This window comes from Danio rerio, chromosome 25 (assembly GCF_052040795.2).
Source record: "Danio rerio strain M-AB ecotype USA chromosome 25, GRCz13ab, whole genome shotgun sequence".
NCBI lineage: Eukaryota > Metazoa > Chordata > Actinopteri > Cypriniformes > Danionidae > Danio > Danio rerio.
The window spans coordinates 40,073,251-40,094,760 of record NC_141045.1 but is presented as its reverse complement, the minus strand read 5'-3'; the positions used below and the strand labels follow the sequence as shown (position 1 = coordinate 40,094,760).

The 21,510-nt window shown below is 39.7% G+C and overlaps 2 protein-coding genes and 1 gene segment (V, D, J or C); 2 read left to right on the top strand and 1 right to left on the bottom strand.

Annotated features, from left to right (window-relative positions):
* Positions 1 to 531: 531 nt before the first annotated feature.
* Positions 532 to 20,306, top strand: LOC147830958 (putative non-functional immunoglobulin kappa variable 6D-41). Of its 4 annotated transcripts, XM_087312683.1 has the most exons (5): positions 532 to 638; positions 932 to 1,187; positions 1,283 to 1,576; positions 18,427 to 18,471; positions 19,946 to 20,306. In XM_087312683.1, exons 2-5 carry the CDS (start codon positions 1,052 to 1,054, stop codon positions 20,251 to 20,253), a joined length of 783 nt encoding a protein of 260 aa, XP_087168809.1. In that variant the 5' UTR covers positions 532 to 638; positions 932 to 1,051; the 3' UTR covers positions 20,254 to 20,306. The 4 variants fall into 4 exon arrangements, with proteins under 4 accessions (XP_087168809.1, XP_087168812.1, XP_087168810.1 ...); XM_087312686.1 differs by lacking the exons at positions 532 to 638; positions 932 to 1,187; positions 1,283 to 1,576 and adding exons at positions 3,430 to 3,607; positions 3,725 to 4,009; XM_087312684.1 differs by lacking the exons at positions 532 to 638; positions 932 to 1,187; positions 1,283 to 1,576 and adding exons at positions 9,272 to 9,449; positions 9,561 to 9,845 and having other exon boundaries at positions 18,409 to 18,471.
* On the bottom strand, positions 5,327 to 15,590 carry igl4v8 (immunoglobulin light 4 variable 8). Of its 2 annotated transcripts, XM_087312682.1 has the most exons (4): positions 15,412 to 15,590; positions 15,018 to 15,323; positions 8,610 to 8,654; positions 5,327 to 5,687 (listed from the first exon to the last, which is right to left on the bottom strand). In XM_087312682.1, the coding sequence occupies exons 1-4, from the start codon at positions 15,536 to 15,538 to the stop codon at positions 5,380 to 5,382; spliced, it is 786 nt and encodes a 261-aa protein (XP_087168808.1). In that variant the 5' UTR covers positions 15,539 to 15,590; the 3' UTR covers positions 5,327 to 5,379. The 2 variants fall into 2 exon arrangements, 1 of the variants encoding a protein (XP_087168808.1); XR_015526811.1 differs by lacking the exons at positions 15,018 to 15,323; positions 15,412 to 15,590 and adding an exon at positions 12,021 to 12,161 and having other exon boundaries at positions 5,548 to 5,687; positions 8,610 to 8,736.
* Positions 12,292 to 14,073, top strand: LOC147837909 (Ig kappa chain V region 3368-like). The segment is given in 2 exon segments: positions 12,292 to 12,477; positions 12,582 to 14,073. Coding segments are annotated over 2 exon segments (435 nt in total).
* Positions 20,307 to 21,510: the final 1,204 nt, after the last annotated feature.

The following is a 21,510-nucleotide window of genomic DNA, read 5'->3' as shown; positions in this document are numbered from 1 at the left end:
GATTTAATTCACTTATAAACCAATCTAAAAGCAGCTCACGTGAATCTAGATCATTTCCATCTGGAATTTCTGGGTTGTACTTTTGTTTACCCAGCATCTGTCCTGTTAGTGACCACTTTTATCTGTGTCTGAATGATGTGAGAATCTGGTGTTGTTTAACTTTGAAGCAGGAATGACTATAATTATTGCATTATTCAGCATAATTGTGTTTCTGCTTCTAATATATTATTGTAAACTAGAGCTTAAAGGGTTTTCTCCTCTGTGTAGGGCTAGCAAAGGTGTTTTATAATCAGGTTATTCAGAGTTTTAAGCACACTATGCTAAATGAGCAGCAGAGGGCGATAAAACTCCACACACACCACATATTTCATATTTACAAAACACACACACACAGCTGGAGCTCATTCACTCATTCAGAGGGTTTAATTACACACACACACGTTCATCTCCATTGCCTCTATAGAGAAATGAGATTAAATGACCACACACTGATTGGTGATCAATAAAAAAGTGTGTCAAAAAAGACGAAGCATCCCATTGACTGATGAAATCAACAAGCAAAAGTGATTTCTGTTATAAAAAGAAAACATGAAGTGCAAGTAAAGTGTCCAGTGCTTCAAATAAGGATTACAATATGGGTGAAACTCTTCCTCATCATTGAGTAACAAACATGTTAAAATTAAATCCATATTTTGAGCTGTGCTTATCAAAATATATCAAATATAAGCCATTTTAATAAATGTGATTCTGTTTAGAAATACGAAAAACTTAAGGATAGAGATTTCATGAAGATTTCAGATGAAAATTAATGAGTATTTTGAGGCCAAACTGTGATCTTTTAATAAGTCTTTTGTGTTTGATATGTAAGCTTCAGTTTTTGATTTCAGCCTCTGTGTTGTTTATCACACCTTTACATGCTTCTTATCCTCAGGTGAAGTGTTGTTTCACGTCAGAATGATCTGCAGTGTTGAGCTCCATGATTTGACTAGAGAGAGTGAGTTTGCATTGTGAGTGTGTGAGAGTGTTTCTAGTGCTGTGAGTTGAACACTTGATGACTGAGAGCAGAACAAACACAATCTTCATCTTCATCATCATCATCATCATCATCATCATCATCACAGCAGACTCAACTACAGCTATGATCAACATCTGCATCTGCATCTGGACTCTGACTCTCTGCATTCAGGGTAATTCTCCTCTTATTAATTAGCACTGATCAATAAACAGCTTCTTCTCTTCTACACTTCTAGATCCACTAATGAGGAAAATCTCTTTATTTCAGAGAGTTGGGGACAAGTGACAGTGACTCAGAGTCCAGCAGTCAGATCCATCACACAAGGAGAAACTCTGACCATCAGTTGTAAAACTACTCCGCTGGTGTCTGGCTGTAGTAGCTGTGTGTCCTGGTATCAGCAGAAACCTGGAGAAACTCCTAAACTCCTCATCTATCGTATAAACAACCGTTACTCAAACACTCCATCTAGATTCAGTGGTGGTGGATCTAGCTATGGCAGTGATTTTACTCTGAGCATCAGTGGAGTCCAGACTGAAGATGCTGGAGATTATTACTGTCTGAGTGCTCACATTATCAGTGATAGTCGGGTGTTCACACAGTGATAAAGCGCCGTACAAAAACCTGCTGTTCACACTGACTGCACTGATTCAGCTGAGAGACACTGAGGAACACACACACTTTATCTGTTAATAATAACTAAATAAACATGCCAAATACAATCTAATATCCCTAAAGTGGACTAAAATATGAAGATAACAGCTCTCTAGAATGATCTCCATCAGTAAGTCAGTGTCTATAATCCTGCAGCTCCACACTTGAGCACTAGAGTCTTCTACACACACACACTCTTTCCTCTAAGACGGTGTGTTTGCTGATGAACACACTGCAGTTCTGAACAGCTTGATTAGTTTGATCAGGTGTGTTTAATCAGGGTTGGAGCTGCAGTCCTCCAGGAACTGAGTGTGAGATGCTGGAGATGAAGCTGCTGAACATCTGCAGTCACTGGAGCTCATCAGGCAAATATCTGCACCTTCACACTTCACTAACCAGCAGGAGAACACTCTTATTCATAGTCACTGAAACTACCACCTGAGTGACTATAACAACTGCTCATATTCAAGATATATCAGCATGAAGAAGCATTATCACACATTAAACCATCAGCCACATACTTATTCTATTTTTAAATATCAAACTTTATTAAAAGCTCCTTGGTGAAATATGCAACTAAATAGGATTTTGAGCTTGTTATTAACAAATAATCTTAAAACAAGCACACACAGATAAGCTTTTAATTAAAAATAGTTTGTTTTTAATGTTTGTTGGCATTCAGATTAAAATAACTGGTTACATTAATGTATTTGATAAATAATAAGGTGAATGAGCTTGAACAAAAATCACTTACATGAGAAAACCTGATTTGAAGCGTTGATATAATGGATTTGGGTGAACATTTGAGGCTGAATGTGCTTTAAATAATTATGAAAATTACTACAATTATAACACATTTAATATATGAAAAGGTAAAGAGCAGAACAAACTCTTTACAGAGCAAAAACCAGTGTGAACTCAACTGTTATGATATTGTAGTGGTCAGTAATCTGATTAACAGATTCACAGATTAATATATGAGGTCAGAATTATTCACCCCCTGTTTATTTTTCCCCAGTTTCTGTTTAACAGAGCAGATTGTTTCATCACGTTTCTGCACATAATAGTGTTAATAACTCATCTCTAATAACTGATTGATTTTCTCTTTGTCATGATGACAGTAAATAATATTAGACTAGATATTCTTTAAGACACTTCTATACAGCTTAAAGTGACATGTAAAGGCTTCACTAGGGTAATTAGGGCAACTAGGCAGGTTAGGGTAATCAGGCAAGTTATTGTATAATGATGGTTTGTTCTGGAGACAATCAAGAAAAATAATCAGCTTAAAGGGGCGAATAATATTCACCTTAAAATGGTGTTTAAACAATTTAAAACTGCTTTTATTTTAGCCAAAGACTTTCTCCAGAAGAACAAATATTATCAGACATTCTGTGAACCTTTTCCTCAATCTGTTCAACATCATTTGGGGAATATTTAAAAATATTTAGTTGTGTAAATGTGTCCAGATTAATATTTATTCAGGTTTTTTGTTTTTATTAATTTCTGTATCATTATTGAGCTTTACTGGCATTTACAGCTGAAGACGAGTGTGTGAACAAGTGTGAAGAGTTGATTTCTACAGCGACTACAGTGAAGCCAGTCAGAATGACACTGAGTGTGAGTGTGCAGTGATAATCAATAACTGTGTGAGTGTGCAGTGATGATCAATAACTGTGTGAGTGTGCAGTGATGTGTAGCTGTGCTGGTGTATTGATCAGTGTAGACGGTGATCAGCAGACGCTGTTGTAAATCCTCCCACTGGTTTGCATTGTGAGTGTGTGAGAGTGTTTCTAGTGCTGTGAGTTGAACACTTGATGACTGAGAGCAGAACAAACACAATCTTCATCATCATCATCATCATCATCATCACAGCAGACTCAACTACAGCTATGATCAACATCTGCATCTGGATCTGGACTGTTGCTGTCTTCATTGATGGTGAGGAGGATTATTAGTTACTGTTTGATATTAATGGGGTTATTTTTAATCTGTTATAATAGATTACTAAATAATGCTAAATTAATCGCTTTCTTTTCTCTTCTTCAGGATCATCAGGAGTCACTTTAACTCAACCTGAAGTTAAAACTGTCCAAGAAGGAGAAACAGCGACAATAGAGTGTCACATAGATGTGGGAATATACAGCAGCTACTTACACTGGTATCAGCAGAAACCTGGAGAAGCTCCTAAACTCCTGATTTATTATATAAACAACCGTTACTCAAACACTCCATCTAGATTCAGTGGTGGTGGATCTGGCAGTGATTTTACTCTGAGCATCAGTGAAGTCCAGACTGAAGATGCTGGAGATTATTACTGTCAGAGTTACCACTGGATCAACAGTAAAGCTGTGTTCACACAGTGATAAAGCGCCGTACAAAAACCTGCTGTTCACACTGACTGCACTGATTCAGCTGAGAGACACTGAGGAACACACACACAGATGGAGGAAACTTCACACACACTTCATCAACACTGTAAATGTTAGTTGATTTAGTAAATGTTAATATAATCAGTTCTCCTGGAAACACTGTACAGTAACAGTTCATGAATAATGATGTACTAATATTTCAATTAAACGATAATTCATTATGAACTAGTGATGAGTTAAAGCATGCGCTAATAATTACTGCTTACTTCAGGTTTGTTATTTAAGGTATTAATTAACACACTTCGGTTTAATGTAACACTGTAGTTTAAGATATAAAATAATAATAATGATTATTATTATGAACTCACTCTTATGTACTCGTCATCTCCTGTGTTTCAGGTCACACACGTCCGTCTGGTGTGTTACAGTGAAAACAGTATAAGAGTGTTCTGTCTACATCAGAATGAAGAGTTTAAGTCAGGAGTTGATGAGTTATGAATGATGAGTTACTGATATTAATAATAATGATGAGCTCCTCCAAGTAAAGTCCTGATGTACAGATACACTAACAGCTCAGCTCATGTTGCTCCAGTTACACTTTAATCAATATTCTTGCAACACTTTAATTAAAGTCACAATTCAGGATATTAACTAGCGGCTCATCAGCTGCCTATGATGAAGATATGAACTGATATTAACTGTTCATCAGTTATAAAGTATGATCTTATTCCACATCCCTGATCAATACCTAAACCCAACCACTGCCTCACTAACTATAATGAGGCGTTATTCAGCATTCAGCACGGCACTGCTGCTCTACAAACACTGCATTTCCCCTGTGAGTCCATGTATTTGTGTTCAGAAGCGACATTTATTCATATTCAAAGACATTTTTGACCTTCAGCCGAGTCCAAACTCTAATCTGAGGCTCATTTGTGAATGTAGCTGCAGCAGACGACAGGACTTGATCAGGTCGCTCCACAGCAAGACTCTCCTCTGATCTCAGGGTCAAGCAGAGAGTTTTCTAGAGGAGCAGATATATTCAGCGGCTCAATACTCAACTCCATCTGGACTCTGTGTCAATGCCATTTCTTTCTGGAGCACAGTCAGGACTGCTGGAATGTTCTAGTGTGAAGCAAAGTGAAACGAGACTTTGAGGAAAAACACACGAATGAAGAAGCTGCGACAACTCAGAGTCATTTACTCCAGCAGTGTGAACGTGTGCTGATTCTCCAGTGGAGACCGAGCAGATCTGCATGAGTGAGTGAAGGACGCTGTCAGACACGTGTGGAGCAGAAGAACAACAGGCTTTATTGAAACACACACACACACATACACAGATCAGCACTTGGGGAACGGGATCTCCTGATCACCTCCAGCATGAGTGACTCTGCAGGCGTAGCGCTCTCGCTTCTCCCATTCTTCTCTCTTGAGCTTCAGGACGCTGGTGCAGCTGTAGCGGCCGTCCTGCTGGCTCTCTGCACTGGTCAGGAACCCCTCGCTGAGCTCAGAGCCGTCCCGTGTCCAGCTCACCTTCGCCCCCGGTGGAGAGTAAGAGCTGAGCAGGCAGAGCAGAGCGGCCGAGTCTCCAGAGCTCTGCAGAGAAGAGGAGCCGAGCAGAGACACTGAGGGCTTCACTGGGGAACCAGCTGCAGAGGGAGACACACACACACACACACACACACACACACACACACACACACACTGGATTAGAGATTGATCATCAGTGACTGATCTCCATTCTGATGTCGCCGCTCTGTTTCAGCAGCTCTTCTATATCCAGGAGAAGATGAGCTCCAAATCAACACACAGTACAAATCAAGCAGTCCAGAATAAAGCTGCACGCTGCAACACATCCACACATGACACTTTCTGCCTTCTTTCTAGTCCAAACATCTCCAAACTCGTCCCTCCAGCAGATTGTGTAGAGCAGTCCAATACTCTGCAGTGTGGAGAGGAGCTGAATCTGCTGCGGGCTGTGAAATGGGGTTATTGGACAGATTCTGGAGCGTGTTTGAAGCAGAAACGGACTTGATTTGGACTCATTATTCCTCCAAACTAAAGTAGATTTGCTCACACTTTCTCTGAAGCTGCTGCTGATGATGAAGGAGAACTCTGCTGATGATGATTTATAATCAATCAGAACAGTTCTGGATCTAGAACGACACGACAAACCTTCTACTGTATGAGAAGCACAGTCAGACGTACACTCATACTCGTCTCATTCAGACTTATTAGTGCTGATGTGATGTGAACAGACGTCTTCATAACACACTCCAGATGATGTAGAAGTGTTCATCAGTCAGTCCTGATCAGATTTATGAAGATGTCGTGTTCACATGTTGATCTGCTGCAGTTACAGACTCATTAGGAGATGAACAGATCTGCTTCTGTCTAATAAATGAAGCCTTCTCTATTGTTGACAAGAGCCCTGTTGCTTTAGAAACACAGATCGTGGATCATAATAACGTTATTAACCTTCATAACTGCATCATCGACTGCTTTCAGTCATCAATATGAATAAGACGAGTATAAACATGATGATGATGATGATGATGATGATGAGCTATATCTGTCATTATAATACAGGATCATGTCTGCAGATTTACAGATACAGTCATAGAATGATTATAAATGATCATAAACAGAGTTATAATGCATCATAAGCAGGAGCTTTCCTTGTCTAGAGAATCTTCTGGATTGAAGAGTTTGGAGATTGTGTTATAAAGGATTAAAGTGACTCTCAATAACCGACTGAACTACAGAAAGTGTTTACATTTACATTATGATATTAAATCTGTGTTTTAGGATGTTTTTAATAGGGTTGGGCATCTAAGCTATAATGCCGATCCGATACGCATCTCGATACAAAGAATACGATCCAATATATTAGCGATACATTTGTGACATATTGCGATGCAACACGATACGATTCACACCCATATCACGATACAATGCGATATTTCAGCACTAATTAGATCAAGTTTATGAGATGATGTGAAAGAGGATGATGTGCCATTGAATGAGTTTGATTATTTATAAACCAAGCAAAACCAAGACTTTTTTTTACAAACTGGCTTTTCTCTCAGAGCCAGAGTGTCAGTTTACAGTAGAGGGCCATTTTAGAACATATAGCAAATATTATTTAAGTATTTTCAAGATAAACAGAATGTATAAGTGCAATATATATTAAAAAAATATGTATATATTTGCACTCTTTCAACATAAATAAAATTAGCATTGCACAACAAGAATTGTGATTTAACTTTTCAACTATGAAAACAAGTTTTACAAAGATATATTTTGCCACTGATTATTCAAAACTTAAGGTTGTGAACTAGCAGTGTTATGCTGCTTTGAAACATCACTGTCACTGTAAACAACAGGCTAATAAAAATATAACAAACCAGCAATCTTCTTGCTGTGAGGTGGTCAAACTACCCACTGTGCCACCGTGACACCCATTATTTTTATCATTATTATTATTAATATTATTATTATTATAATTAAATAAAAATTAACAGGAGGAGGTGTTTAAAACCTTCGTTCTCTGTGACACTAGGCTGAATATCTTTGCAGATGAACAATGCAATAGCATTCGTTATTGGCGTAGAGTGAGCAGAACTGTTGCGCATGGAAAAAAAAAACTTGCAATGCTTTTCTCACCACTTTTGGAGCTGGTTGAAGCAGTGCGAAAGCCGGGGATGCAGGAACACTGGAAGATGCTTTCACAACAACACCGTGGCGCCGCTTCAAGTGAGATATCAGATTAGTCGTACTGCCCGCGTATTTTACAGATGCGCGGCACATTTTGCAAATTGCATCTGTCCTGTCATGTCGTCCATCCTTAAATCCGTAATGTTGCTTGCCATACTTTAGATTTAAAACTCAGTGGGGAATAAAATGTTTGTTTTGCTTCTCGCGCTTTCTGAGGGCGCTCCACTAGCTTCATCCGCACACCTGATACACTGAGTTGTAGTGTGTGCACATCCGCAAATCCGTTGCTAAGGCTTACTTTATGTAGGTCGATTAAATTATGCGCCAAAAACAGGTTGACAACACTTGTTAATAAATAAAAAATACATTCTATATTAAAAAATATAAGCTGTATCTCGGAAAAATCGATGCATCTCGCAAAAACCGATGCATCTCGATTTGCTTCCAAAATTTCATTCATCCTCTGCTGCCCAACCGATGCACTTGCATCGTGCACGCGCATGACCGCGTATCGATACATATCGATTAATCTTCCCATCCCTAGTTTTTAAGCACAGATAAACTATAAATTAACCAGTAATAATCATTTTACATTCAAATATAAATAATAAATATCATTTCAAAAGTGAATAAAGCAAAATTAAAGCTCAGAGAATTATAACCGATATACAGATTAAAATCAGAGACGCTTTATGGAAATACAGTTCAAACTTTACAGCAATATCAGTGTTTTAGACTGAATAATCAGAATAAATACAATTATTACTCAGTAATGCTGCTTATATTTCAGTTCTAAAACATTTGTAAAGTATAAACTCTCTGTTTTAGTGACAAATAACTTAAAGAAAACTTACTTGATATCAGCAGTTTGGTTCCTCCACCGAATGTGTACCACAGTGCTTGAATGTGCTGAAACACTCGTACAAAAACCTCTTTTCCAGTCGACTGAACACAAACTCCAGCAGAGACTCACAGACTGTCCTGTATGCAGAAACACATGACAGCTTTAATAATAATGTTCACAACATCATCAATCCTCTGAGTGTGGAAAACTGAGCCCATTATCAGACATTTACAGTCAATCATTCAGCAGAAGCTTTAATCTAAAGAGACTGACAGATCACAGACACGGCTCATCACTACAGCAGGAGAAACCACTGCTGACCACATCTGTGTGCTTCTACATTCACTACAGTCCAGTCCAGAGGGAAATACACTCAGTCTGACAGTACACTGAAATAAACCAGTCTCTGGATTTACTAAATCTGTGTAAAAAGTGTTGCAAACTATTTATATGAGCTGAATTAAACACACACATGAAGCTGAACATCACTAAATGTTGTTTATTTGTTTAAATTCAGCACAAATAAACTGTTTCAGTGCAGTGATAATCAATAACTGTGTGAGTGTGCAGTGATGATCAATAACTGTGTGAGTGTGCAGTGATGTGTAGCTGTGCTGGTGTATTGATCAGTGTAGACGGTGATCAGCAGACGCTGTTGTAAATCCTCCCACTGGTTTGCATTGTGAGTGTGTGAGAGTGTTTCTAGTGCTGTGAGTTGAACACTTGATGACTGAGAGCAGAACAAACACAATCTTCATCATCATCATCATCATCATCATCACAGCAGACTCAACTACAGCTATGATCAACATCTGCATCTGCATCTGGACCATTGCTGTCTTTATTGACGGTGAGACTTTACTGTTTAATATGAATGGATTTGATTTTTAGCATTTTAATATAGAAATGTGATGTATTAAATTTAAATATTAATTAAACCATTTTATTTTCTCTTCTTCAGGATCATCAGGAGTCACTTTAACTCAACCTGAAGTTAAAACTGTCCAAGAAGGAGAAACAGCGACAATAGAGTGTCACATAGATGTGGGAATACTCGGCAGCCAGTTACACTGGTATCAGCAGAAACCTGGAGAAACTCCTAAACTCCTGATCTATCAAATAAGCAACCGTTACTCAAACACTCCATCTAGATTCAGTGGCAGTGGAACAGTATTTACTGGAAAAGATTTTACTCTGAGCATCAGTGAAGTCCAGACTGAAGATGCTGGAGATTATTACTGTCAGAGTTACAACAGCATCAACAGTAAAGATGTGTTCACACAGTGTTAAAGCGCCGTACAAAAACCTGCTGTTCACACTGACTGCACTGATTCAGCTGAGAGACACTGAGAAACACACACACACACACACACACACACACACACACACACACACACACACACACACACAAACACAGCAGCTCTGTCTCCAGAGAGCATGTTCAAACCCAGCAGCTTCACCTCACTGCACTCCAACAAGAGCAGCTATTGGGCCTCTCAGTCAAAGCACACTGTTAGATTCAGGCCTTCAGGCAACTCGAGACGCCGATTCTGATGACAAGCGGCTTTATTCAAGCACAGCACAAAGACCACAACACAACATGTTCTGCTGAATTCAGTGTGTTGTGGCGTCCTGCTGTGGTGAGGGTTAGGGCTGTCAGATGATTATCAAACCGCTCGTTTCTCTCCGCCGCCATTGTAGTTCAGTCTGAACAGGTCATTTAATGATTTGAATAGAGTCAATTTGCCTGTTTGGCCCATGCTGCAGCTCTTCTGAGAGTGTTTATAATGCTGTGAGTTCAACACTTCATTTCTGACACCGTCTCTGCTACTGAACTACTGAGATGAAGCTCGTTCTCTTGTTCTTGACCTCACAGCTGTATTTTCAGGGTGGGAAATCATCACTAGATGTGTAAAGTTAAACTGAATCAGGGTCATTTGAGTGTGTCGTGTAGTCGTTCCTCATTTTCTGTGTTCTTCAGCTTCCACAGGTCAGGTGACTGTAATCCAGACCCCCGCAGAGCATCATGTTCAGCACACACACACAGTCACTCTGAGCTGTAAAACCAGCAGCTCCATTGGACGTCGGTCAGATGGTGACTGTAAGTCTTGTGTCGCCTGGTACCTGCAGAAACCCGGAGAAACTCCTAAACCTTTAGTTTACAACATCAGAACCCTTCGTGCTGGAACTCCATCTAGATTCAGTGGAAATGGAGCTGATCATGGGACTGATTTTACCCTGAGCATCAGTGGAGTCCAGACTGAAGATGCTGGAGATTATTACTGTCAGAGTTACCACTGGATCAACAGTAAAGCTGTGTTCACACCGTGATAAAGCGCCGTACAAAAACCTGCTGTTCACACTGACTGCACTGATTCAGCTGAGAGACACTGAGCAACACACACACACACACACACACACACACACACGTGCAAACACCATTCATTCATTCTCTTTTTAGCTTAGTCCCTTTATTAATCTGGGGTCGCCACAGTGGAATGAACCGCCAACTTATCGAGAAGGGTCTGGATGCAGATATGATGCAGTCTCAGACTGGTGCAATCTCAGCCAAACATGCACATTCAGAGAGATGCAATCTCTGAACTCATCCAGCATATGTTTTACACAGCGGATGCCCTTCCAGCCTCAACCTATCACTGGGAAACACCCATACACACACATTCACACACACTCGTACACTACGGTCAATTTTAGCATACCCAAATTACCTATAGCGCGTGTGTTTGGACTGTGGGGGAAACCGGAGCACCCAGAGGAAACCTACGCCAACACGGGGAGAACATCCAAACTCCACACAGAAACACCAACTGACCCAGCTGAGACTCGAACCAGCGACCCTCTGGCTGTGAGGCGAACATGCTACCCACTGAGCCACCGCGTTACCCAAACACCAATCATACAATATCATAACGATCAACTTAAACAGTCATCAAATAATACAGGAGTCTCCCAGCACTGGGGTTGTTTTAGTGACTAAATCTGGGTTGTGTTTGGAGTAATTGGTGGTTCATTCTGCTGTGGTGAACCCTGATGAATAAGGGAATGAACTCAAGGAAAGTGAGTGAGTGAGATCTGGCCTAAGAAAGATTTCAGTATACCGTTCTCTTGGCCGTGACATACAGCAGGTTTAGGATGCAGTGTAAGTGTGTGAATTGGGACGCAGCACCAGTACATTCTGTCAAAGCAGAGTCGAGTCGTCTGCACACCTCTGACCAAGAGTCAAGCTGGCGAGCCCAAGAGCTGCAGACATCTGAACCGGCCATATATTACTGTGAATTACTGAAATATCCACACTGATGGATGATCAATAAATGTGATCAAACAATAAACAATCACTGGAAAATGCTCAGATTTAACCTGCAGGAAGAATTATAATAAGTAAAGTTAATGTTAGATTTACCTTCAGTAATACTGGGGGATTGTGTGTTCAGGCTGATGGTGGACCCTTAATACAGCAGTGAAGTGAACAAGGGAGCGATTCCTAAATGAAGAAGTAGTTTGATCCAAAGTTTGCACACTCTTACACACTCAAAAGCACACACACACACTGGTCTTCAGTTTTAGGATGTGTGTGTGTGAGCTGTGCTGCAGCTGGAGTGTGTGTGTGTGTGTGTTGATTGGTGCAGCAGGTGTGTAGAGTTATTAATCAGGGCAGACGAGCTGATGCTGACGGGACTCTGTCACACACACTGGTTTGCATTGTGAGTGTGTGAGAGTGTTTCTAGTGCTGTGCGTTGAACACTTGATGACTGAGAGCAGAACAAACACAATCTTCATCATCATCATCATCATCATCACAGCAGACTCAACTACAGCTATGATCAACATCTGCATCTGCATCTGGACTCTGATCTCAGGTGAGACACTGACTGAAATCTCTTCATCATCCTGTTATAAATATGACGTCTGTGTTGACTCTGTTCTGTTTTCCTCATGTGGATCCTCTATATTTCTCCTCCAGTCTCCAGTGGTCAGATCACAGTTACTCAAACTCCAGCAGTTCAGACAGCAGGAGCAGGACAGACGGTTGAGTTCAGATGCAGCGCCAGCTCTCCTCTAACCGGCTGCAGCCCACCCTGTCTGTCCTGGTACTTCCAGAGACCCGGAGAAGCCCCTAAACTCCTGATATCTCTTATAAACAGACTCCAGTCAGGAACTCAATCTAGATTCAGTGGCGGTGGATCTGATAGTGATTTTACTCTGAGCATCAGTGGAGTCCAGACTGAAGATGCTGGAGATTATTACTGTCAGAGTTACCACAGAGGTCCAGTGTTCACACAGTGATAAAGACTGCTGCAGAAACCTGCTGAGAAACACTGCAGCTGCTGATGGAGGAACACACACTGATGAAGATAACCTCACACACACTTCCTCTGTTATCAATTAGTAAGTAAACATGTCAAATACAATCTAATATCCCTAAAGTGGACTAAAATATGAAGATAACAGCTCTCTAGAATGATCTCCATCAGTAAGTCAGTGTCTATAATCCTGCAGCTCCACACTTGAGCACTAGAGTCTTCTACACACACACACACACTCTTTCCTCTAAGACGATGTGTTTGCTGATGAACACACTGCAGTTCTGAACAGCTTGATTAGTTTGATCAGGTGTGTTTAATCAGGGTTGGAGCTGCAGTCCTCCAGGAACTGAGTGTGAGATGCTGGAGATGAAGCTGCTGAACATCTGCAGTCACTGGAGCTCATCAGGCAAATATCTGCACCTTCACACTTCACTAACCAGCAGGAGAACACTCTTATTCATAGTCACTGAAACTACCACCTGAGTGACTATAACAACTGCTCATATTCAAGATATATCAGCATGAAGAAGCATTATCACACATTAAACCATCAGCCACATACTTAGTCTATTTTTAATATTGCACTTTATTAAAAGCTCCTTTTTAAAATATGTAAATAAATTTTTAGCTTGTTATTAACAATTACCCCCAAAACATGTATTAATTATAGTTCAACGTTAAATATTGCATTATTAAAATACAAAGTTGTGCTTGTTATCTTTAGTTAATGCACTGTGAGGTCATGTAAACCACATGTGCAAATGTTACACAACTTAAATAACATTATGACGTTAACAAAGACTAATAAATACCCTGATAAATGTATTACTAATTGTTTGTTCAACTTAGTAAATACATTAGTAACATTAACTGAAGGACCATTATTGTTAAGTTTTACCTTAATGTATTTGATAAGTGATAAAGTAAATATCAATAAAATAAACATGGATTAAAATTCCTTATTTGAAACCTTGATGAAATGGATTTGCATGAACATTTGAGGCTGAATGTGCTCGGAAATAATTATGAAAATTAATACGATTATTAAACATTTGCTATTTGGAAACATAAAGAGCCGAACAAACTCTTTAAAGAACTAATGAATGACTACAGGAAAAATAAACAATAAATAATTGTGAATTCCACAGATATTATGCTGTAGTGTGGTCAATAATCTGATCCTACAGTCCTTTATTTTGCAGTATTTTCAGCATTTTAAGTGTTTTATTAATGTTTAGCTCATTCAAACACTGAGGGAATATTTAATTTCATATTTCTGCAAACAAAAATGTTCCCTAAACAAGCTGAAACATTCAGAAAATCTAGAGCAAATGTCCAAATGATGCTTCAGAAAACACTTCATGAAGGATGCATGAGTAATGTTTTAGTGTTCGCTTTTTAAAAACTAATAAAGACTAAGATATATATATATATATATGTCCAGAGTTCAGATGCTAAAACCTCTAAATGCCGACTGAAAACTTCCTCTAAATGAGTGTTTTTATCAGGCTCCTGTGTGCATGTTCAGTAATATCACTTTTATGGTGAAGAATAAGTCCTTTCTCTGGACTTTAAAGTGAAATATCTCAACATAAACAGGGGAGGCTGAGAAAAATGTACATTTTTGACGTAAATCTCAGACGGCACTTAGTGGTTTTTGCATCTGAACTCTTCATAAATATATATAATCAGTCTGTCATGATTTTAGAAGACATATATTTCTTATGTTTTAAGAGAACCATCAGGGAAAATCTATTCACATGATAATGTTTACTATAATTTCATTGGTAATGTGTATCTCTCTATAATCAGATGAATAAACTGACTTTACTTAAGGAAAACAAACGCAATCAAATAAAAATGGAGAATGAAAGGTGTGTAGAAATCAGTGTGAATGTGACTAATGGTGGGTCTCATGTTTGTATTTAATGTGTGCATTTAATCCACCATAACAGATCAAGTGTGTGTGTGTGTGTGTGTGTGTGTGTGTGTGTGTGTGTGTGTTCCTCAGTGTCTCTCAGCTGAATCAGTGCAGTCAGTGTGAACAGCAGGTTTTTGTACGGCGCTTTATCACTGTGTGAACACAGCTTTACTGTTAATGTAGTGGTAACTCTGACAGTAATAATCTCCAGCATCTTCAATCTGGACTCCACTGATGCTCAGAGTAAAATCACTGCCATAGTCAGATCCACCGCCACTGAATCTAGATGGAGTGTTTGAGTAACGTCTACTTATATAATAGATGAGGAGTTTAGGAGTTTCTCCAGGTTTCTGCTGATACCAGGCTAAACGATCACCAGCATACACTCTAGTGCTGGTTTTGCAGGTTATAGAGACGGCTTGTCCAGCTTGAGCTGTTACTGATGGACTCTGGGTTACAGTGATCTGTCCTCGACACTCTGAAACACAACACAACTATTACAGCAACATACACACTATGAATATGATCATTTACACACACACGGGATGAACGTGTGTTGCACAAACCTCGAGCGAGCAGTGCCAGAGTCCAGATGCAGATGCAGATGTTGATCATAGCTGTAGTTGAGTCTGCTGTGATGATGATGATGATGATGATGATGATGAAGATTGTGTTTGTTCTGCTCTCAGTCATCAAGTGTTCAACTCACAGCACTAGAAACACTCTCACACACTCACAATGCAAACTCACTCTCTCTAGTCAAATCATGGAGCTCAACACTGCAGATCACACACACACACACACACACACAATTTACAGCACACTCCTCATCGTCTGCCAACAATTACACACACATTTAATCATTCTGGCCTCTGTATTATGATTTGGTGACTTTTGTAAGGTTGTGTAATGTATCTGAACACTGTCTGTAAGCTGTGCTGGGCTCATTATAATGCATTATACACTCTGTAGTTTAATTGCTGTTTGTTCAGAAAAGTAAACGACACATTTACAGTAATAACACATCTGCTTGTGTGGATCCAAACTGAACAACTAGTGACACATTTTTACACACACATTCTGGAAGGCAGCTCGGGCACACAAAGTCTAGTACACTAGTGTTAAGTATGACATTGTAAGTATAGGGATTAATTTCATATGGTAATTCTGGAGAACACAAACGTGTTTATAGAGTTATCTGTTGTCCGAGACTCTGATGTCTGAGAATGAAGTTTATTAAGTCTGACCTGCCTGACTCCTCATCTCTCCTTTCTGCTTCATGCAGATATATCAGGAGCCCTGCTCAGTGCACATCAGATCATCCTCAGATTATTTAGACTAGTTTTCTGTGCACATGTGTCAGTTTGATTTCATTAATCTGCAATGCTTTCACACGTGTTCAGTTGTACATTGAGAATAGCGTCTTTATTCTGGGATCACCACTCTTAATAAATACATTTGCTGATGAAGTAAATTGTGTCTTAAAGCTTTTACTGCGGCACAGATGATTCTAGTGACACCCTGAAGGTAGACCAGGTACACATAGATAGTGGACATGAGTCACGGTGCAAAACAACAACAACAACAACAACAACAACAACAACAACAACAACAACAACACATCTCGGCGATAGTGCTTGTTTTGGAGGGTTTACTCATGGTTTATTCATCTAGTCTCAGTCGTCTCGTGAGCAGATATATGCATGTTTGCTAATGCACTTGTTAGTTCAGACAGAATCAAGTTCTCATTGGTCTGTTTTGTCTTCATGTTCTCCTGCTATGTTGGGGCGATGGGTTCATGTGTGTGTTTACAGCAGCAGTGTGTTATATTCTCAGACAGCATGTGTGTGTGTGTGTGTGTGTTTGTGTGTGTGTGTGTGTGTGTGTCAGGCCAATACTGATATTATGTGCAAACTGTATTTATTTATTTATTTTTTAATTGCACACATTATCTTCCTAAACCAACACAGAAGGAGGAAGAGGAAGAAAATAGACTTATAAGTTTTAGAGACTGCTAAAATGATTTAGCATTATATAAATAGATCAAAATATATATTTTTAAATCACTAGTAGAGCTGTTTATGTTAGTTATGATTGTCCTGTAATGTGCTGTAATGTTCTCTCAGCAGTGAATAAACATGAGGAAATCTGGAAACATCTGAACTCTCTTAAACAGAACTGAGGCACAAACACAGACAAGAGGACTGAAGACACTGAGCGGTAAGAGTTAATTAAAATAGAAATGAGTGATTATATGAAGATATTTACTAAATTAAGTAATATTTAAGGTCTCAATGAACTTGTCTGTGTTCGTCCATCAGCAGCTGCAGTGTCTCTCAGCTGAATCAGTGCAGTCAGTGTGAACAGCAGGTTTTTGTACGGCGCTTTATCACTGTGTGAACACATCTTTACTGTTGATCCAGTGGTAACTCTGACAGTAATAATCTCCAGCATCTTCAGTCTGGACTCCACTGATGCTCAGGGTAAAATCACTGCCATAGCTAGATCCACCACCACTGAATCTAGATGGAGTGTTTGAGTAACGTCTGTTTATATAATAGATGAGGAGTTTAGGAGCTTCTCCAGGTTTCTGCTGATACCAGGACACACAGTCACTACAGTCAGATGTCAGCGGAGTAGTTTTGCAGCTGATGGTCAGAGTTTCTCCTTGTGTGATGGATTTGACTGCTGGACTCTGAGTCACTGTCACTTGTCCCCAACTCTCTGAAATAAAGAGATTTTCCTCATTAGTGGATCTTGAAGTGTAGAAGAGAAGAAGCTGTTTATTGATCAGTGCTAATTAATAAGAGGAGAATTACCCTGAATGCAGAGAGTCAGAGTCCAGATGCAGATGCAGATGTTGATCATAGCTGTAGTTGAGTCTGCTGTGATGATGATGATGATGATGATGATGAAGATTGTGTTTGTTCTGCTCTCAGTCATCAAGTGTTCAACTCACAGCACTAGAAACACTCTCACACACTCACAATGCAAACCAGTGGGAGGATTTACAACAGCGTCTGCTGATCACCGTCTACACTGATCAATACACCAGCACAGCTACACATCACTGCACACTCACACAGTTATTGATCATCACTGCACTGAAACAGTTTATTTGTGCTGAATTTAAACAAATAAACAACATTTAGTGATGTTCAGCTTCATGTGTGTGTTTAATTCAGCTCATATAAATAGTTTGCAACACTTGACAGATTTAGTAAATCCAGAGACTGGTTTATTTCAGTGTACTGTCAGACTGAGTGTATTTCCCTCTGGACTGGACTGTAGTGAATGTAGAAGCACACAGATGTGGTCAGCAGTGGTTTCTCCTGCTGTAGTGATGAGCCGTGTCTGTGATCGGTCAGTCTCTTTAGATTAAAGCTTCTGCTGAATGATTGACTGTAAATGTCTGATAATGGGCTCAGTTTTCCACACTCAGAGGATTGATGATGTTGTGAACATTATTATTAAAGCTGTCGTGTGTTTCTGCATACAGGACAGTCTGTGAGTCTCTGCTGGAGTTTGTGTTCAGTCGACTGGAAAAGAGGTTTTTGTACGAGTGTTTCAGCACATTCAAGCACTGTGGTGGACTTTCGGTGGAGGAACCAAACTGCTGATCTCAAGTAAGTTTTCTTTAAGGTATTTGTCACTAAAACAGAGAGTTTATACTTTACAAATGTTTTAGAACTGAAATATAAACAGCATTACTGAGTAATAATTGTATTTATTCTGATTATTCAGTCTAAAACACTGATATTGCTGTAAAGTTTGAACTGTATTTCCATAAAGCGTCTCTGATTTTAATCTGTATATCGGTTATAATTTCTCTGAGCTTTAATTTTGCTTTATTCACTTTTATAATGATATTTATTATTTATATTTGAATGTAAAATGATTATTACTGGTTAATTTAATGATCATCTGTGCTTAAAAACATCCTAAAACACAGATTTAATATCGTAATGTGAATGTAAACACTTTCTGTAGTTCAGTCGGTTATTGAGAGTCATTTTAATCCTTTATAACACAATCTCCAAACTCTTCAATCCAGAAGATTCTCTAGACAAGGAAAGCTCCTGCTTATGATGCATTATAACTCTGTTTATGATCATTTATAATCATTCTATGACTGTATCTGTAAATCTGCAGACATGATCCTGTATTATAATGACAGATATAGCTCATCATCATCATCATCATCATCATCATGTTTATTCTCGTCTTATTCATATTGATGACTGAAAGCAGTCGATGATGCAGTTATGAAGGTTAATAACGTTATTATGATCCACGATCTGTGTTTATAAAGCAACAGGGCTCTTGTCAACAATAGAGAAGGCTTCATTTATTAGACAGAAGCAGATCTGTTCATCTCCTAATGAGTCTGTAACTGCAGCAGATCAACATGTGAACACGGCATCTTCATAAATCTGATCAGGACTGACTGATGAACACTTCTACATCATCTCGAGTGTGTTATGAAGACGTCTGTTCACATCACATCAGCACTAATAAGTCTGAATGAGACGAGTATGAGTGTACGTCTGACTGTGCTTCTCATACAGTAGAAGGTTTGTCGTGTCGTTCTAGATCCAGAACTGTTCTGATTGATTATAAATCATCATCAGCAGAGTTCTCCTTCATTATCAGCAGCAGCTTCAGAGAAAGTGTGAGCAAATCTACTTTAGTTTGGAGGAATAATGAGTCCAAATCAAGTCCGTTTCTGCTTCAAACACGCTCCAGAATCTGTCCAATAACCCCATTTCACAGCCCGCAGCAGATTCAGCTCCTCTCCACACTGCAGAGTATTGGACTGCTCTACACAATCTGCTGGAGGGACGAGTTTGGAGATGTTTGGACTAGAAAGAAGGCAGAAAGTGTCATGTGTGGATGTGTTGCAGCGTGCAGCTTTATTCTGGACTGCTTGATTTGTACTGTGTGTTGATTTGGAGCTCATCTTCTCCTGGATATAGAAGAGCTGCTGAAACAGAGCGGCGACATCAGAATGGAGATCAGTCACTGATGATCAATCTCTAATCCAGTGTGTGTGTGTGTGTGTGTGTGTGTGTGTGTGTGTGTGTGTGTCTCCCTCTGCAGCTGGTTCCCCAGTGAAGCCCTCAGTGTCTCTGCTCGGCTCCTCTTCTCTGCAGAGCTCTGGAGACTCGGCCGCTCTGCTCTGCCTGCTCAGCTCTTACTCTCCACCGGGGGCGAAGGTGAGCTGGACACGGGACGGCTCTGAGCTCAGCGAGGGGTTCCTGACCAGTGCAGAGAGCCAGCAGGACGGCCGCTACAGCTGCACCAGCGTCCTGAAGCTCAAGAGAGAAGAATGGGAGAAGCGAGAGCGCTACGCCTGCAGAGTCACTCATGCTGGAGGTGATCAGGAGATCCCGTTCCCCAAGTGCTGATCTGTGTATGTGTGTGTGTGTGTTTCAATAAAGCCTGTTGTTCTTCTGCTCCACACGTGTCTGACAGCGTCCTTCACTCACTCATGCAGATCTGCTCGGTCTCCACTGGAGAATCAGCACACGTTCACACTGCTGGAGTAAATGACTCTGAGTTGTCGCAGCTTCTTCATTCGTGTGTTTTTCCTCAAAGTCTCGTTTCACTTTGCTTCACACTAGAACATTCCAGCAGTCCTGACTGTGCTCCAGAAAGAAATGGCATTGACACAGAGTCCAGATGGAGTTGAGTATTGAGCCGCTGAATATATCTGCTCCTCTAGAAAACTCTCTGCTTGACCCTGAGATCAGAGGAGAGTCTTGCTGTGGAGCGACCTGATCAAGTCCTGTCGTCTGCTGCAGCTACATTCACAAATGAGCCTCAGATTAGAGTTTGGACTCGGCTGAAGATCAAAAATGTCTTTGAATATGAATAAATCTGAACACAAATACATGGACTCACAGGGGAAATGCAGTGTTTGTAGAGCAGCAGTGCCGTGCTGAATGCTGAATAACGCCTCATTATAGTTAGTGAGGCAGTGGTTGGGTTTAGGTATTGATCAGGGATGTGGAATAAGATCATACTTTATAACTGATGAACAGTTAATATCAGTTCATATCTTCATCATAGGCAGCTGATGAGCCGCTAGTTAATATCCTGAATTGTGCCTTTAATTAAAGTGTTGCCAGAATATTGATTAAAGTGTAACTGGAGCAACATGAGCTGAGCTGTTAGTGTATCTGTACATCAGGACTTTACTTGGAGGAGCTCATCATTATTATTAATATCAGTAACTCATCATTCATAACTCATCAACTCCTGACTTAAACTCTTCATTCTGATGTAGACAGAACACTCTTATACTGTTTTCACTGTAACACACCAGACGGACGTGTGTGACCTGAAACACAGGAGATGACGAGTACATAAGAGTGAGTCAATAATAATAATCAATTATAATAATAAATATTAATATTTAGATTAAACTACAAAAACCAAAGTATGTTACTCAATACATTAATTACAAACCTGAAGTAACTAATTAGGCTCATCATTATTGACATATGAACTCATGTTGTAGTTAAGGTTAGTTCATGATTAGCGCTTGCTTTAACTCATCATTAGTTCATAATTTTGTAGCGTTACATATCAGTACTTCATTATTCATGTAGTGTTACTGTACAGTGTTACCAGGAGAACTGATTATAACATTTACTAAATCA

Coding starts and splice junctions, on each gene's coding strand:
- LOC147830958 (XM_087312683.1), top strand. CDS start 1,052: ATGACTGAGAGCAGAACAAACACAATCTTCATCTTCATCATCATCATC. Junction 1,188..1,282: donor TCTGACTCTCTGCATTCAGG/GTAATTCTCCTC, acceptor TCTTTATTTCAG/AGAGTTGGGGACAAGTGACA. Junction 18,472..19,945: donor AACCAAACTGCTGATCTCAA/GTAAGTTTTCTT, acceptor CTCCCTCTGCAG/CTGGTTCCCCAGTGAAGCCC.
- igl4v8 (XM_087312682.1), bottom strand. CDS start 15,538: ATGACTGAGAGCAGAACAAACACAATCTTCATCATCATCATCATCATC. Junction 15,324..15,411: donor TCTGGCACTGCTCGCTCGAG/GTTTGTGCAACA, acceptor GTTGTGTTTCAG/AGTGTCGAGGACAGATCACT. Junction 5,688..8,609: donor AACCAAACTGCTGATATCAA/GTAAGTTTTCTT, acceptor CTCCCTCTGCAG/CTGGTTCCCCAGTGAAGCCC.